The sequence below is a fragment of the Syngnathus leptorhynchus genome, chromosome 8, assembly GCF_054491065.1.
Source record: "Syngnathus leptorhynchus isolate UIUO chromosome 8, UIUO_Slep, whole genome shotgun sequence".
NCBI classification, from domain to species: Eukaryota; Metazoa; Chordata; class Actinopteri; order Syngnathiformes; family Syngnathidae; genus Syngnathus; species Syngnathus leptorhynchus.
This window is the reverse complement of record NC_141202.1, coordinates 1,319,628-1,334,557: the sequence shown is the minus strand read 5'-3', so window position 1 is coordinate 1,334,557 and position 14,930 is coordinate 1,319,628. Positions and strand designations below refer to the sequence as shown.

The following is a 14,930-nucleotide window of genomic DNA, read 5'->3' as shown; positions in this document are numbered from 1 at the left end:
CCAAGAAGCAATGAGCAAGTCCCTTTTTTTTATATATATAAATATATCTATCTACTCTGTGTCCTCTTCCTCTCGACCAGGATGAGGAGGGCATCCGGCGGGCCATCTGGGAGAAGAACGCGCTGATGATCGAGGCTCACAACCAGGAGGCGGCGCTGGGCCTTCACTCGTACGAGCTGGGAATGAACCACCTGGGAGATATGGTGAGCGATCAAATAATGATAGATATATAAATATAGATCAGAGCCGCAAGACGCCAGAATGTGCTGCGCTTGCAGACGTCGGAGGAAGTGGTGGAGAAGATGATGGGCTTGGAGATGCCCATGACTCGGGAACGGGGATTCACTATGAGCCCCGGGGAGAAGACCGTCCCGCTGCCCAAGTCGGTGGACTACCGCAAGATGGGCATGGTGACGTCGGTCAAAGACCAGGTGCGTCATCTTCACGAGTCTCACAACAATGACAACATGAACTTCAGTTTTTTTTATCGATGAAATTTTGATTTTAGAGATGAGTTTTGTCATCATTTAAAAACGTCTCTGAATAAGCAACATTCAAAAAGCATCACCTAGTCCAAGCCCAATATGAAAAAGGATGAAATACTGACACCTAGTGGGAAAATAGAAGAATGCACCTAACAAATCAACACCATTTTTTGTCCGCCGCTCAGGGTACGTGCGGCTCTTGCTGGGCCTTCAGCTCGGCGGGGGCCCTGGAGGGTCAGCTGGCCAAGACCACGGGAGAACTGAGAGACCTTAGTCCTCAGAATCTGGTGGACTGCGTGACGGAGAACAGCGGTTGCGGCGGAGGTTACATGACCAACGCCTTCAAGTACGTCAGAGACAACGGCGGCATCGACTCAGAGGAGGCCTACCCTTACGTGGGACAGGTGACTTTCCGGAATAACGACAACCATCTTCTCTGTGTCGGACATCTTGAGATCTTTTTTCCTCCGCGGCGCCCCCTCCAGGCGCAGATGTGCCGCTACAACTCGTCGGCCGAGGCCGCCGAGTGCCGCAGCTACAAGGAAATTCCCGAAGGCGACGAGCACGCCCTGGCCGTGGCGCTCTTCAAGGTCGGGCCCATCGCTGTCGGCATCGACGCCTCCCAGGGGACCTTCCAGTTCTACCAGAGAGGTGAGTGAACGCCACGCCAAACTTCACGGCGTCCCAACCTCGTCACTTCAAGCCGTCCGTCCCCTTGTCACGTGACCAGGCATTTACTACGACTCCAACTGCAACAAAGACGACGTCAACCACGCCGTGCTGGCGGTGGGCTACGGCGTGACGGCCCGGGGCAAGAAGTTCTGGCTCATCAAGAACAGGTTGGCACGTCGCCATCGCGTGACATCATCACGCGACGCCGTCCGTCGCTATGGTAACGTTGTTTTAAACGCTTCCCATTTGTGTTTGTGGCAGCTGGAGCGAGGACTGGGGCAACAAAGGCTACATCAAGATGGCGCGTAACCGCGGCAACCTGTGCGGCATCGCCAATCTGGCCAGCTACCCCGTGGTGTGAGCGCTTGCCGCTTCTCCGTTCTCATCTCTTTCTGGTCCCTCCACTCCATCCGTGATGTTTGTCCATCTCCGTGGCAACCAGTTTTCATGTCTCTGTGGCTGTTAGCTGCTGTTAGCTGAAAGTTTTTTTTGTTTGACTTGGAAGCGCGCACATACGTGGCGTCGCTGGCCGACGCAGTTCTACGGGACCCCAGACGTGACCTAATGATTTGTGCCACACTGTCACGTGTGAGGTTTCGTACACTTCAGCACTTTTCTTGTGATCCTTATCGTTATTCATGTGTAAAAAGTGACGTTTTGTATGAAATGAAATTAAAGTTCTAAAGCCAGTGACGTCATACCGGTCTACTTGTAGTACACGCAAAGGCCACTAGAGGGTAATGTTGATTATCTTTTTTTGACTCACCCAAACGGGGAAATGAGCTGAAAAGGAAGTCTTGACTGTTTTGGCTGTCTTCAACTTTTTGCTGGATATAGGCGGTGTGTTAAAATTACTTTCAAATATTTGTTGCTGAATATATTCACTTGGTCGAGGAAGAACTTGAGCAACTTGTGACTTCATCAGCCGCTGAGATGCTTCATGCAGGCAAGTTTGACCAACTTTAACAAACCATTCATCATTATTTGTGTTATTTAAATAAATAAGTCATTCATTGGAGATGTTTGGGTGCTCATGATGAATTTGTTCTTATGGTTCAAAGAATGAACTTAAAATACATTGTTGTAATGTAACGGGCTTTTTTTTTTCCACATTGTTGCTGAAGTGGCGCCAGCAGGAAATGAAGCAAGTCTACTTTCATTTTGACAGTCAACTGCTACTTGAATGCTTTCAAAATTTGGAACAAACATTTTCATTTAGTTTGTGGTTCAAATGTTTCAAAAACAAATGAGCAGGCTCGATGTTAACCAGCCTGCTGCTGGTCTCGCTGCACACGCCGTCGGCGGCAGCCATGTTGGACGTGGACCTGGATGAGCACTGGATGCTGTGGAAGAAGACGCACGGCAAGTGGTACCACACCCGGGTGAGTCTTTTTTTTTTTTTTTCCATACTTTTCCTCTCGACAAGTCTTTAGTTTCTGCGGCCTTTCAGCCGGAGGACCTACATCGCCGAGGATTGTGGGAAAAGAACCTGATGCTCATCACACTGCACAACCTAGAAGCATCCATGGGTCTCCACAGCTACCAGCTCAGCATGAACGTACTTGGAGATCTGGTGAGACCTCTTGGACCTATTTTGCTCACTCCTGTGAGTCATCTTTATTTCCCTTGTAGACATCGGATGAGATCCGCCAATCTTTCGCCAACTTGACTCCTCCCACCGACTTCCACAACCGGTCTTCTGATTGGCCGCTTGGCCAAATGGTTGACATACCTGACTCTGTAGACTGGAGGGACCAAAAGTGCGTGACAGGCGTCAAGATGCAGGTGAAGTAGTGAGAATCTGTCCAAAATTGGAGAAATGATCTTCACCAAGGGGATGGTTGTGGCTTTGCAGGGTTCGTGTGGTTCTTGCTGGGCCTTCAGCGCGGCGGGAGCTCTGGAGGGCCAGCTGGCCAGGACTACCGGCCGCCTGGTGGACCTGAGCCCCCAGAATCTCGTGGACTGCTCGGGCAAGTACGGCAACCGAGGCTGCTACGGCGGTTTCATCGACGCGGCCTTCCGATACGTCATCGACAACGGCGGCATCGACTCGGAAAAGTCGTACCCGTATACGGGCAAGGTGAGGATCGGATCGCCTGAATACATTCCAACAAAAACATTTTCGTTTGATTAAATAAACAAGTTAGAATTTATATCATTAAAAATGCTCAAACAAAAATGAGCACCAATTTTTCTGTGATTATGAATTTATTTTACAAAAGACTGTATTTATTTTTGTCTGGTTCAGACCGGGCAGTGTCGCTACAACGCCGCCCAGCGCGCCGCCAACTGCTCGAGCTACAAGGTCCTGCCCGAGAACGACGAGGACGCTCTCAAGCGAGCGCTCGCCGTCATCGGACCCATCTCGGTGGCCGTCGACGCCTCCCGGCCCACCTTTGCCTTCTACAGCAGCGGTGCGTTCAATGTCCGCCCTCAAGCATAGAAAAGTCAAAATGATGACTTCATCAAATGTGAATATGTCTAGGCGTGTACGACGACGCGTCGTGCTCCAAGAGTGTGAACCACGCCGTGTTAGCGGTCGGCTACGGAACGCTGGATGGAAAACAATTCTGGCTGGTCAAGAACAGGTACACATCACATTTTGTACACAATATGGCCACTTCATTAGGAACAAAATCTCCACAAATCCAATTTTAATTACTTTTAAAAGCATAACATGTGCTGCTGTTGCCCGTGTGGTCAAATGTGGTAACTGCACCTCTCTCTCTCTCTCCAGCTGGGGTGCTTCGTTCGGGGACGGCGGCTACATCCGGATGGCTCGCGGCAAAAGCAACCAGTGCGGCATCGCCATGTTCGGCAGCTACCCCGTCATGTAATCCACAACGCAACATTCAAAATGGATGGATTTCAAATGCTTGCTCTGTTTGGATGTTTTGCTACTTCATGAGTCAAGAATTAGAAGAACTTGACATGAATTCTCATTTCTGTTAGCCTTCTATGTTAGCATCATGTTAGTCATGCTTTTTTTTCTCTGTAAGTGAAGCAATTCTGAAACGTACTTGACTTAAAAGACGTTCAAAGAGAGAGTACGTGTTGGGTTACAAATGAGTGTTTTTATTTTTTTCGACTTTTTTAGTGCAACATCACAACAAACAAGTTTCACATGAGGTATTCAAAGGGATTCTCTTGAGTTGCTGTTAGAAAAAAGAAAAGGAAAAGCAAAATTCCCGCCACGTTCGCCCAGGAAACGCACTCCGTCAAATAATATCGCCTTTCCCCGTTTTTCCCTTTGGAGCGAGAACGAGAGAGCGAGCGAGGCTGGCTTCTTCTTACAAACGTGGAAAAATAGCTTCTGTCTCCTACTTTGATTCCGGGATGACTTTCTGGGGAAAAGTCCCGTGATTCCGGCTTTTTTGTTTTGGGGAAAACAAGGAACAGGCAACGTTGATTACAGCAAGAACCTCCTTGCTTGGATTGTCACCTCCTTCTTTCGTTATTTTTGGTCTTGACAAGGAATTTATTTACACACAGAACACGGATGGACGGGACGGAAGCTTTGGCTGGACGCGGTCCCACGAGGGCGCCGCAACAGATTGATTCCAGCTTTTTTTTTTTGGGGGGGGGGGGGGGGGGGGAGGTTGGTTTCTAAGATTTTTTGCACATAAAGGCATGAAGTAGAAGATGAAAAGACGGATGACAGACAGACAGACAGACACCCTGACAGCATGGAATTCTTTGGTTACGGAATATCTTCTCACACAGTTGAGGTAGATGGTCGAGTCTTCGTGTACAGAAAAGTGGGCGGGGCGGGGGGGGGGGGGGCACCGTCGAGAGAATCAACGTGTCAGTTCCGCTTCAACACAACAATACTGTTCATTCCTTCCATCTTTGGTTATTTGATTACATTTTTGCTCTTTTCTCCGTTTTGACCCTGAAAGAGTTTTTCATTTACATCCTCCAGCCGCTAGGTGGAGCCAGTGGGATGGAAGGGGGTGGGGGAGGGCGCTAAAATGTGCAGTCGGCCTTCCCGTATTTCTTCTTCAAAAGACCCGATAACCCGGGTTGACCTTCGACCATGCTCTCAATTGTTAGGCATTAAACATTTAAACAAGCCCCTCCCACCCTCATCCTCGCCAAAGCCCGCCGGTGTGTCCGACAGCGTGCATCCCGGCAAATACTCGCAGAGAAGGACTCCTTTGAAGTCTACTAGAAAAGTCAATGACCTCCTCCGAGCCCGCTCATCTGTCAAGTGCACACAGTGAAGGCCTGCTCGTCCGCAAGCTGGGCTGGCTGGGAAACGGATGCCATCTTTGGTATTTTCGTAAAGCTCAGACAACCATGCGAGGGGTTGGGGAAAACATTTGGGGATTTATTCCATATCCACCTTGAGGTCCATGTACTAGTGTCCTCCTTGTCCTCACTAGTAACCCAATTAGTAGAGCAACCGGGTCTTACTAGCCACTTTTACAATTCAACCCGAAAAGTAAATGAATGTGCTGCATAAGACCAACGAGGAAGAAACAATTGTGCACTGAATTGTCTCACGAGTGAGGACAAAGACTCAAAATGGCTTCCCATCGAGGAGCTCCTGATTCCTGGACCCCTCAACCCCTTTAGAAAATAAGATAGAGATTTTCCGAGCTGCTTGCACCTTTTGAGGGATCTTTCAAGAGGGACTTGGAACTGAGACTGTGGATGAGGACAAGGGTGAGGTGATGGGGGGGGGGATCACAAGCATGCAGGACCCCCGAGGAACACGAGCATGTGACCTTGAAGACAGCATGTGGAAGGTGGAGGGGAGGGTCCCGAGCCAGAGACGGGCTCCCCCACCTCGTCACCGCTATTATTGTCATCATCAATATTATCAATATTCATATCACAACATTCAAATAAGCTTTGGCCTCAAAGAGCTGAGCACGCACACACAAAGAAACGGGGGCCAAGCCGTCAAGACGTTGTACGGAACACCACGGGAGGGGGCGGGGTCGGGAGCAGACCACTTGCAGAGCTCCGCTTCGCACCGTGCATTGTGGGTAGCAAAAACTTTGGAATGGACGCCGTGATCGGAACGAAGTTAGCTTTTTTTTTTTTTTTTAAATCTATTTGAAACCGACTAGTTAAGATTAAAAGATGGACGGTTCCAATCATGGATGGATGGATGGACGCACGGATGACATTTTGCTCAAGTGTGTGCAACGCGGATGACAGGTTGGACATTTGTGATCATTTCACGTCCAATGATGAAATGTGCGCTGTTTTGTGTGCATATCGACGAGAAAGTGAATGTTTGTCTGAAATGAATATGCCTTACAACACTGAACGCAAATAACGCAATGTTTTGCTCACGTGACCTAAGGGAAGCGATTTGAAGGCAGCGAATTGATATTGAAATGTCGAAATGTTTTCTTGATTTAAATACTGACTATGACTTTGAAAATGTGCTGATATTTTGTTTCTCATTAGTTTCAAATTTACAAATTAAGTCCATACTCTTATTTCGCCAGGTTCTTTTTTTTAACATCGACGTTCAAGCCTCTAAAATTCTAATTACGCCCCGATTCTCGCGCATGCGCAGAGAAGTTCTGCAAGTGGCTTATTGTGGAGAGGGACGTCGGGGTCAAGGGGTCAGGGGTATCGAGCCGTACATTCAGGGAAGCAAAGTTCATCTTTGGTATTACGATGGGATTCTACAGCTAAAAGTGCCCATCGGATAAAAACACAGACATCATAAATAAACACGTACATCGTATAGTTGGCGTCAGTCAATAAATAGGCAAATAAATAAAAGGAACTAAACAATAAATAGACAAAGATAAATAGAGAGGAAGGATGGGGGGCCAAAAAGGGCGGCGAGTCAAAACCCGTTTCCTTTGCGGACCAAAACCACCGGTGTGTGCTTGACATCTGTACAAAAAAAAAATAAATGTCAGAAAGAACCATATTCCTTCATTGTAAAAAGAAAAAGTGTGTGGCAAACAGTAAGTGTCAACCCCCTCCTTCAAAGACCTTGAATGGTTTTCAAAATTGTTGGATTCTGTCCTGACCTTTGTGATTCTGTCAAGGCCAAGGAATTGGGGAGAGGGGGGGGGGGGATTCCGCATGTGGTGGCAAAGGAGGGGGCGCTCCTGTTCCTGGGAATGATTGACAGCTGCGAGTCGAAGACGCTACTGAGGCCTCCGGATGATTCCAGGCTCGCAAGTCCTGGGAGCCATCGCCATGGAAACGCATGCTAAAAAGGAAAAAAAAAAAAGAAAAAAGACAAACTCCCCATCTTCCTCCTCCGTGATTCCCGAGGAAAGGCGGGAGATAAACAAAATGGGAAGGGGGGTGGGGGGCGTCTGATTGGGGGGGGAAAAGTCACCCACGAGAGAAAGAGAGAGCTCTCGGCGCATGTGAGCAAACGGCAGCTCCTGATTGGTCAGGAGCGGGCCAAGGCGTGGAGGTGCACCAAAAGTATGCTTGCTCCTGATTGGTGGAACCTCCCGCCGCCACTCTCCCATCTAAGATGGCGTCTTGAAAAGGATAGTACAGTGGTAGCTTCAATCAAATGAAAGCAATTATGTTGGGTATTTTGGAAAGAAAAAATGTTCTTCTCAAAAAACAAAAATTAAACAAGGGCGGGGTTGAGGTGACCGGAAAGTGAAAGTACCACTGTACGAGCCAGACGGCGTGCTCCGTGCTCGTATGACTGCGGCGCCCTCTATCTCCACTCCCACGCTTTGGTTTGAAATGGTGGCTCACGCCTGCTTCCGCGCCTCCACGAGGACATTTCACAGCGGCCCGTCACTGCTCAGACTCGGCCCCGTGTCCCCTCGCCGCCATCAGGCCGTACTGCAGGACACGGCCGAGGACGAGGCGCTGGATCCCGAGGACCCGGTGGAGGACGGGCGGCCCTCGTCGCTCCACTTGTTGAGGTTGCGGCGGCGTGCGTTCATGAAGAAGTTGCTGACGGTGGAGAGCTCCAAGCCCAGCTGCTGCGAAATGGTCACCTGCAGGTCCTTGGTGGGCCGGTGGTTCTCCCGGAAGATGGCCAGCAGCGTGCGGCGTTGGAGGTCGGTGAACACCAGCCGAGTACGCTTGGGCCCCTGGTTGCGCTCCAGCTTGCTCTGCTCCTGCTCCTTCCTCTTGCAAGCTACCAAGAGTTTGAAAAGGCAACGGAGAGACAAATTCAAACAAAAAGTGCAGGCGGATAACCAGGACAAATGGATTAAGTGCGGGAAAGTGGATTTGTACGAAGGGAAAACGCTGAGGTCGGCAAAGCGGACGCTCCGCAAAGAGACGAATCAGCAACTTGTGTCAGTGAAGGCATCGGCGCGCCTGTCTGGTAAATTCCAGAAGATTCTGACGGGCTCGCGGATGCCTTCAGTGACACGCTAACCGCAATCATATATTCTTGTAGCGCACCGATTCATCGGACGACAAATCAATCAATAAATTAATTGAGAATTATTTTCTGACATTAATCCTGAATCCTAATTTTTCTATATTTGTGTTTTCAATGTCGATTTGAAATATAAAGCCCTACTTTTGAGGAAAATAATTCAAATTAGCATTGATTAATCGGCCCGGACGGATTAATCGATTTAATAAGATCATCTTTAGTTGCCTTCACCAAAATACTCCATTGGCTCGAGTGGAAAATAAACACTACCGTTGACGAGTAACAGTGCTCCCTTGTTTGAATTCATGTCGATACTAAATATTGGAACTGCATTGTTGAAAAATGGCAGTCGAGCATCTGAAGATTTCATTGCGCTCTTTGAGGAATGTCTGCAGACGCCTCAGCCGATTGGCTGGAGATAGTGTGACCTTCAAACACGCACACACCATGGTGCCACACACAAGCGCTACATTAAATAAATGAAACACCCGCAATTGATCCGCTTCCATTTCGTCATCCCCAAACATCTCATTCCAGGTTTCTCGGTCATTAGTCGGGAAACGAGCGTGACCTCAGCGCCGCCTCGTTCTCCATCTTTCTCCCCGGCGACAGCGCAACAACCTTCGGACATTTAAAAGCTTGTCTCGACGACGAGACTCTCCGACGGCGCTAGCGATGATGAAACAAGCGTCATTATGAACAAAAGTGATCATGCGGAACCTGTATGTTATTATTTTTTACACGTGAAAATTCCAACTTAACGCAGGCTAACGAATAGCATCTATTTAAGCAATGCCTATTTGAACACAAATAGTGCCGCAACACGCATAGACAGACAATACAACAGTACTGGCGGGCGTATATTCTTTATCTTCTGCACCCAAAAAAATGACTGCGTCACTCTTCATTTTCCTTGCATGAGCTAGCTTAGTTAGCTAAGCCGTATTCTGTACAGTAGTGATATGTCGTCATAAAAACTGCAACACAATAGCGACGGCTAGTTAGCGTGCAGGGAGAATTTAGGGCCTGTTGTGGGATGGGGAGGGGGGGGCGCCCTGGCCCACTTCCTCCCTGGCTGGCCATGGCGGCGACCATTAAGTAAATGCTTGCTAGCACTGTAATGGCGCGTAAGAGGCTCACAATAGACGCGCTATAAATCGGCGGTGGCGGGCCGACATAAATATCTCCCTCCCCCCCCCTCGGGTGTCTTATGATGGTGGGAACAGCCGCTAATCGTGATGTACGCTGCGTCTCGTGTTGCGCAAACGTGATGGAGAGCCCTTTAGCGCCCCCCCCCCAATCCAATCCCTTCCCCCCACCTCAGGGTGGCTCCGGCCTTCCCCCCGCAGCCCACGCAGTTGCCCCCCCCTCCCCATTGCTTTGTGGGCCAGCGGCTGATAGAAATTATTGATTAAATGTGAGCCGCTCAGACTCGGCCAGGCTGTTTAACTCTTGCGAGGCCGCACGACTGAATCAAAACAACGTTGGCGCTCTGATATCACAACATGCAAATGGGCCGCAATTAGTACACTTCAGTTGTATTTAACTTTTTAAATCACCTATTTGCATGTATTTTTTTCTTTTTAAGCATTCAGTTCGATCCAATTTTTGCGCAATATATATTTGTAATGAGAGAAGGCAAGTTTACAAAATAATCTTCAAACATAATTGAAAAATAAGCAGGAGGCCGCAAACGGCCCGCAAGCCGAAGTTTGCCTAGCGGTCATTTAGCATTTTTCATCCTCTTCTCATCGCCACGTCCTTCACTCGAAGCGTTTGTCCCGATGGCCTCTTCCAAACACTCCAGGGTGTCGTGGCGTATATAATTGAACCGTGGCTTAATCCCGAGCTCACCGGCGGGCGGCTCGTGGTGTTTGGACAAACGTCTCGGCAGATAAACGCTTATTTGACGAAACAGCGCGGGCGAGAGAGGAGACGCCAGAGGCCTTCCTCGGAATGCTAATTTCCCGTCTGGAAATGGCGGCCGAGGCGAGCTGCTCTTTCCCATGGTAATCAATACACACTTGTAATTAAACAAAAGCCCGATCGGCCACGAGGAAGGAAAAACAACAAAGCGCCACCTCGGCAACATTCTGTGAAGAACAGCGTTCTACTGGGGATACCATGGGGAACAAAATCCCATCTTTTTATTCTAAACATGGAACATCATGGAACATCATGGAACATCATGGAACGCCATTCCACGTTTTTGTATGCACACGTGTGTGTGTGTGTGTGTGCGTTCTCACCCTCCAGCCGAAGCGAGGCCATCCTCTGGAACTCTGGCTCCTGCAGCCACCGGGACATCCTCTTGAAGGTCTCGCGTCCGGACTTGAGCTTGGCCCAGGGTTTGGGGTTCCTCAAGAGGTCCGAGAGCGTCCCCTGCGAGCGGCACAGGACCCGCTCGGCAAAGATGGCCTGCGGGATGCTGTAACGCTTCAGCTCCGTGATGATCCTCTGCGCCACGTCTCGGGTGTTGATCTCCTCACCGCCGCCGCCCCCCCCTGGGGAGCCGCCACCCAGACCGCCGTCCCCCGGGGAAGATGAGAGGGAATGCAGGTGGTCCACGATCTTGGCGGCCTGCTGGCCGGGGTGGTGGTGGTGGTGATGGTGGTGGTGGGCCTGGTAGTGCTGGCTGTAGATGTGAGGGTGGTGGGCCGCCCCGTCCAATTTGTTCAGCTGGTGCCCCATGGTCATGTCGCCGGCGCCCAATCCCGGGGGCGACATCTCTCGCCCAAAGTCCGAGGTCCTGCAGAAGAGGCTCCCGCCGTGGACGTCGTAACCGCCGTGGAGCATCTGTCCGCCGCCTCCGCCCCCGCTATTGGGACTCCCGTAGCCGTGCATGGAGCCCAAACCCGAGGAGGGCGGCGTCATGGCCAGATCTTTGGCGTAAGGGTTGTAGAAGTTGGCGGGGAGGCCGGCGCCGCCGCCGCGATCCTCGCGCATCAGCGTGAAACTCCCGATGACGTTGCTGACGGGGAGACAGGGGTGGTGATGGTGATGGTGGTGGTGGAACTTGTCGTCGAAGGGCTGCAAGGGGGTCAGGGTGGTGTAGGTGCTCCCCGACGCCGACGGGGAGTCGCCGCTGTAGCCCAGCGCCGACATGGAGTGCTCGAAGGCCGGCGGAGGCGCCCGCGGCTCGGCTTCCAGAGGAGGCCCGGAGGCGCCCAAGGGGGGCCGGGGGAAGGCGGCCGAGAGGTCCCGCGAGTGAAGCTCGGTGTGGCCGTGCAGCGACATCTCTCCCAGACTCCCGTCCATCCCGGATGGATTTATCGATGAGTGGGAATGTATTGATTTGCGGCGGCTAATTAATGATGTGAGCGCCGTTAAATACTTCCTGGCGCTCCCACGCCACCCGCAGGAAGACCCTCTTCAAGCGTCCTTTTGTGCCTGGATGAAACGACGGGACAGTTACAGAGTGCAAAAACACACATTCCAGACTTTTGTCCATTTTACACCAAAGCGAAGCATTGTTTACATCATGTCATTGTTTTGGAAAAACCGCTGTCTTCCCTTTAGGACACCCTTGGCACACATATTTGTTGAATTCAGTTAAGCTTGGTCTCATCACTCAAACAAGCTGGAGTCAAGTCCTGCTACACCAGGGACTGCTCACCAGCCAATCACGTCGCTTAAAAGACCCCAAATTAGCATCAAGCACACACTCAAATTCCCTGGGTGAAATTAAGGTCACAGGTGAGCTGGGTGGAACCTGTCCTTGACTTTTGTTTGGCAAAACAAGTGGGATACACTCTGGATGGATTGATTGGTTGATTGGTTGGTTGATTGGTTGGTTGGTTGATTGATTGATTGATTGATTGATTGATTGATTGATTGATTGCCACTCAATCGCAAGGCACAAATGGACAAACAAGCACAAACATGGACTCAAAGCAGTCAACAGAAGCTGCCTGGCGAGATTCAAAGCGAGAAAGTCCGAAATGTGAGGCAAACGTGTTAACAACAAAACCAGCACGTTTCACACCACCGCGTCCGAATCCCTTCTGTCTCGCGCACGCGCTTTTCCCCCTCCAAATATTGAAGCACATTTATCGCTACCGGGGGGTAAAAATGCCGATCAATAAACATGAATCAAAAGCAAGCCATTCTAATTCAACAATGAATCCAAATGGTGCGTTCGCGATCTTACCTTCAGCGCGCGTCCGCGACTTCTGCCGAGCATCTCCTGCATTGAGCGACGTGCACACGCACGGTCCGAAAACCTCCGTCAAGCTTTTTGTGTTGTCCAGCCCCAAACCAAAAGATGCATGTGGCCTTTCTTTATTCCTTGGTTTTCCTTTTGCTCCGCGTTCGCTCTCCCGCCCGCCCGTCCGCCCGCGTTGGTCTCAGCAGCTCCGCGGCTCTTTTTCTTTCATTATCTGCCGAGATCTTCCTCCTCCTCTTCCTCCTCCTCCTCTTCTTCGCTCTGCCAGCCACTTCATCGATCTCAGCAGCAACTCTTTCTCCTCCTCTTCTTCCTCCCTCCCTCCCTCCCCACTGTTCCCCCTCCCCTCGGTGCGTCACCACGGCCTTAAAATCTGACAGATGTGCGATGAAATTCCTCCTCCAATTAACCCTTTCTCTCCAGGGTGTGTGTGTGTGTGTGTGTGTGTGTGTTACATCTCCACCTCCATGAGCCCCCTCCCCTTGCCCCCCCCCCCCCACCCCCTTATCTTAAGTTCCCTTCTCACTCCCAAATCTCGGATCCAAGCGTTTAAAACCTCTCGAAATGCACTCTCGTCGAGACACTTGATTAGGTACACCGTCCGATGCCAATGGAGTGAGAAAACCGACGATATGTTTTTATTTTTCGTTCTTTGAAAAATAAAGACATTTATTCAACACTATTGTACGGTATCAAATGTTGATCACCTCAATAATTGACTAAAAAAGTCGGCGTTGATTCATTTAGTGCTGCATGTTTTGGTGACTTACATCAAATCCATTTTTCATTTTTAGATCTGTGTACCTAATTTAGTGACCGCCTACATGTATAATTGCATTATCCTTTCTAAGACAAAGGGCGACCGACGCATTGGAGCTCTCACTTGTTCAAACTATGCATAGAATTTAATACAATATGTACAGATTCATAAAAATAAGATATCATATCGTGTATATTATACATAATAATAACAATTCGACTTCATTTATTATGGACATTGTAATATTTTGGACACACACAATGACATATGGGGTATATACGTATTATATATGATGCACATTTATATACATTTGATTTTATTATGTCTAATATTAAAAAGAGTATGAAGCTTTATTTTTATGAGCCATTTGTCATTTTTAAAGGCACATTTAAGGGATGATCCCGCCAATGAGCTTTTTGCTGACTTGCTGCTTTACTGTGTTGTGTATTCGAATTTACCTCATCGTAATAATCAAGTCTTTTTTTCACACGTGATCATTCAATCGACGCTGCGCGTGCACAGCAGATGCCGTGCGATCGATCCGCGTGCATGTGCACCAAAAGCCGTGCACGCGCGTCCGGGCCTACAGGGAGAAATAGATGGTTCTGGAAAGCTCCATGATGGGGATTGGGGTTCAAAGTTCAACCACAGTAACTTCAAACATGTAAGTTATGGATCATATTTAAATAATTTTCAATTGAATTGTATGATCGATGAGTGTCAGGTTCCCCCTATTGGCCGAATGATCAGGAAAATGTCTGCGTGACGTTACACGGACAATAAACACAAATATTTTTGCGAGGATTAATTTTTTTTCTCCGTTTTAGTACAATTCAAAATTTATAGTGAAACAACGGAACAATAATCGTTTATCATTGATAATAAATGACCATTTATTATGCACATGCAAGTGCTGCAGATTAAAGAGGTGTTTTTACACGTTATATTCAATTCTGCAACATTTTTAACCATACTGTGTATTGATTTTATATTTAGCCTATCAATGTTATTTTCACATTGATCAATTAAGGCTGCCTTTTTGCCGATTCCTATTAATCCTAATATTCACATTAACACGTGTTTTTCCACACACACAGGTACACACACACACACACACACGCGCGCACGCACGCACAAAAAAACACAAGTTATTACAAGTACTGACTTTATTGTCATAAAAACCAATTGAATGACATATCTAATTTTTTTGTGGCCTTAAATGCAAAAAAAGAACTTTGTGAAACTAAAATAAAATGTGTGCAATTCATCAATAAGATTTCCAGCCGGCAATCATGTTCTCGTTCACTCCACTTTATTTATGCACAAATGAAACGTATTTTTTTTTTTATTGTATTTCATTCTTTTTAGATTTTACAAGCACAGCAGTGGAATTTAAAGTTGACTTGCTTTGTGATAAAACAACATACACACATCACTTTCAAAAAAGAAAAAAGAAAGTAAATAAATAAATACAAACACCTTCAATACGTCTATTATTCCTTATAT

At 48.5% G+C, this 14,930-nt stretch overlaps 3 protein-coding genes across 10 annotated transcripts in view; 2 read left to right on the top strand and 1 right to left on the bottom strand.

Annotated features, from left to right (window-relative positions):
* Window positions 1-2,002, top strand: part of ctsk (cathepsin K) — a 47,724-nt gene extending 45,722 nt beyond the window's left edge. For 6 of the 7 annotated variants that reach the window (XM_085918543.1, XM_085918546.1, XM_085918545.1 and 3 more), the window contains 5 exons: window positions 81-203; window positions 279-431; window positions 671-1,136; window positions 1,216-1,324; window positions 1,419-2,002. In XM_085918543.1, the coding sequence (XP_085774669.1) occupies window positions 81-203; window positions 279-431; window positions 671-1,136; window positions 1,216-1,324; window positions 1,419-1,518 (951 nt within the window). In that variant the 3' untranslated portion in view covers window positions 1,519-2,002. The remainder of the gene's footprint in view (window positions 1-80; window positions 204-278; window positions 432-670; window positions 1,137-1,215; window positions 1,325-1,418) is intronic. The other variant, XM_085918549.1, reaches the window with a different exon arrangement.
* Window positions 1,975-4,199, top strand: ctss2.1 (cathepsin S, ortholog2, tandem duplicate 1). Of its 2 annotated transcripts, none has more exons than XM_085918550.1 (8): window positions 1,975-2,103; window positions 2,412-2,539; window positions 2,608-2,730; window positions 2,790-2,942; window positions 3,013-3,237; window positions 3,406-3,571; window positions 3,643-3,745; window positions 3,895-4,199. In XM_085918550.1, exons 1-8 carry the CDS (start codon window positions 2,091-2,093, stop codon window positions 3,992-3,994), a joined length of 1,011 nt encoding a protein of 336 aa, XP_085774676.1. In that variant the 5' UTR covers window positions 1,975-2,090; the 3' UTR covers window positions 3,995-4,199. The 2 variants fall into 2 exon arrangements, with proteins under 2 accessions (XP_085774676.1, XP_085774677.1); XM_085918551.1 differs by lacking the exon at window positions 1,975-2,103 and adding an exon at window positions 2,277-2,301.
* Window positions 4,200-7,939: 3,740 nt separating this feature from the next.
* onecutl (one cut domain, family member, like) lies at window positions 7,940-11,757 on the bottom strand. The gene is made up of 2 exons (XM_085919065.1): window positions 10,749-11,757; window positions 7,940-8,250 (listed from the first exon to the last, which is right to left on the bottom strand). Exons 1-2 carry the CDS (start codon window positions 11,755-11,757, stop codon window positions 7,940-7,942), a joined length of 1,320 nt encoding a protein of 439 aa, XP_085775191.1.
* Between the last annotated feature and the right edge of the window lie 3,173 nt (window positions 11,758-14,930).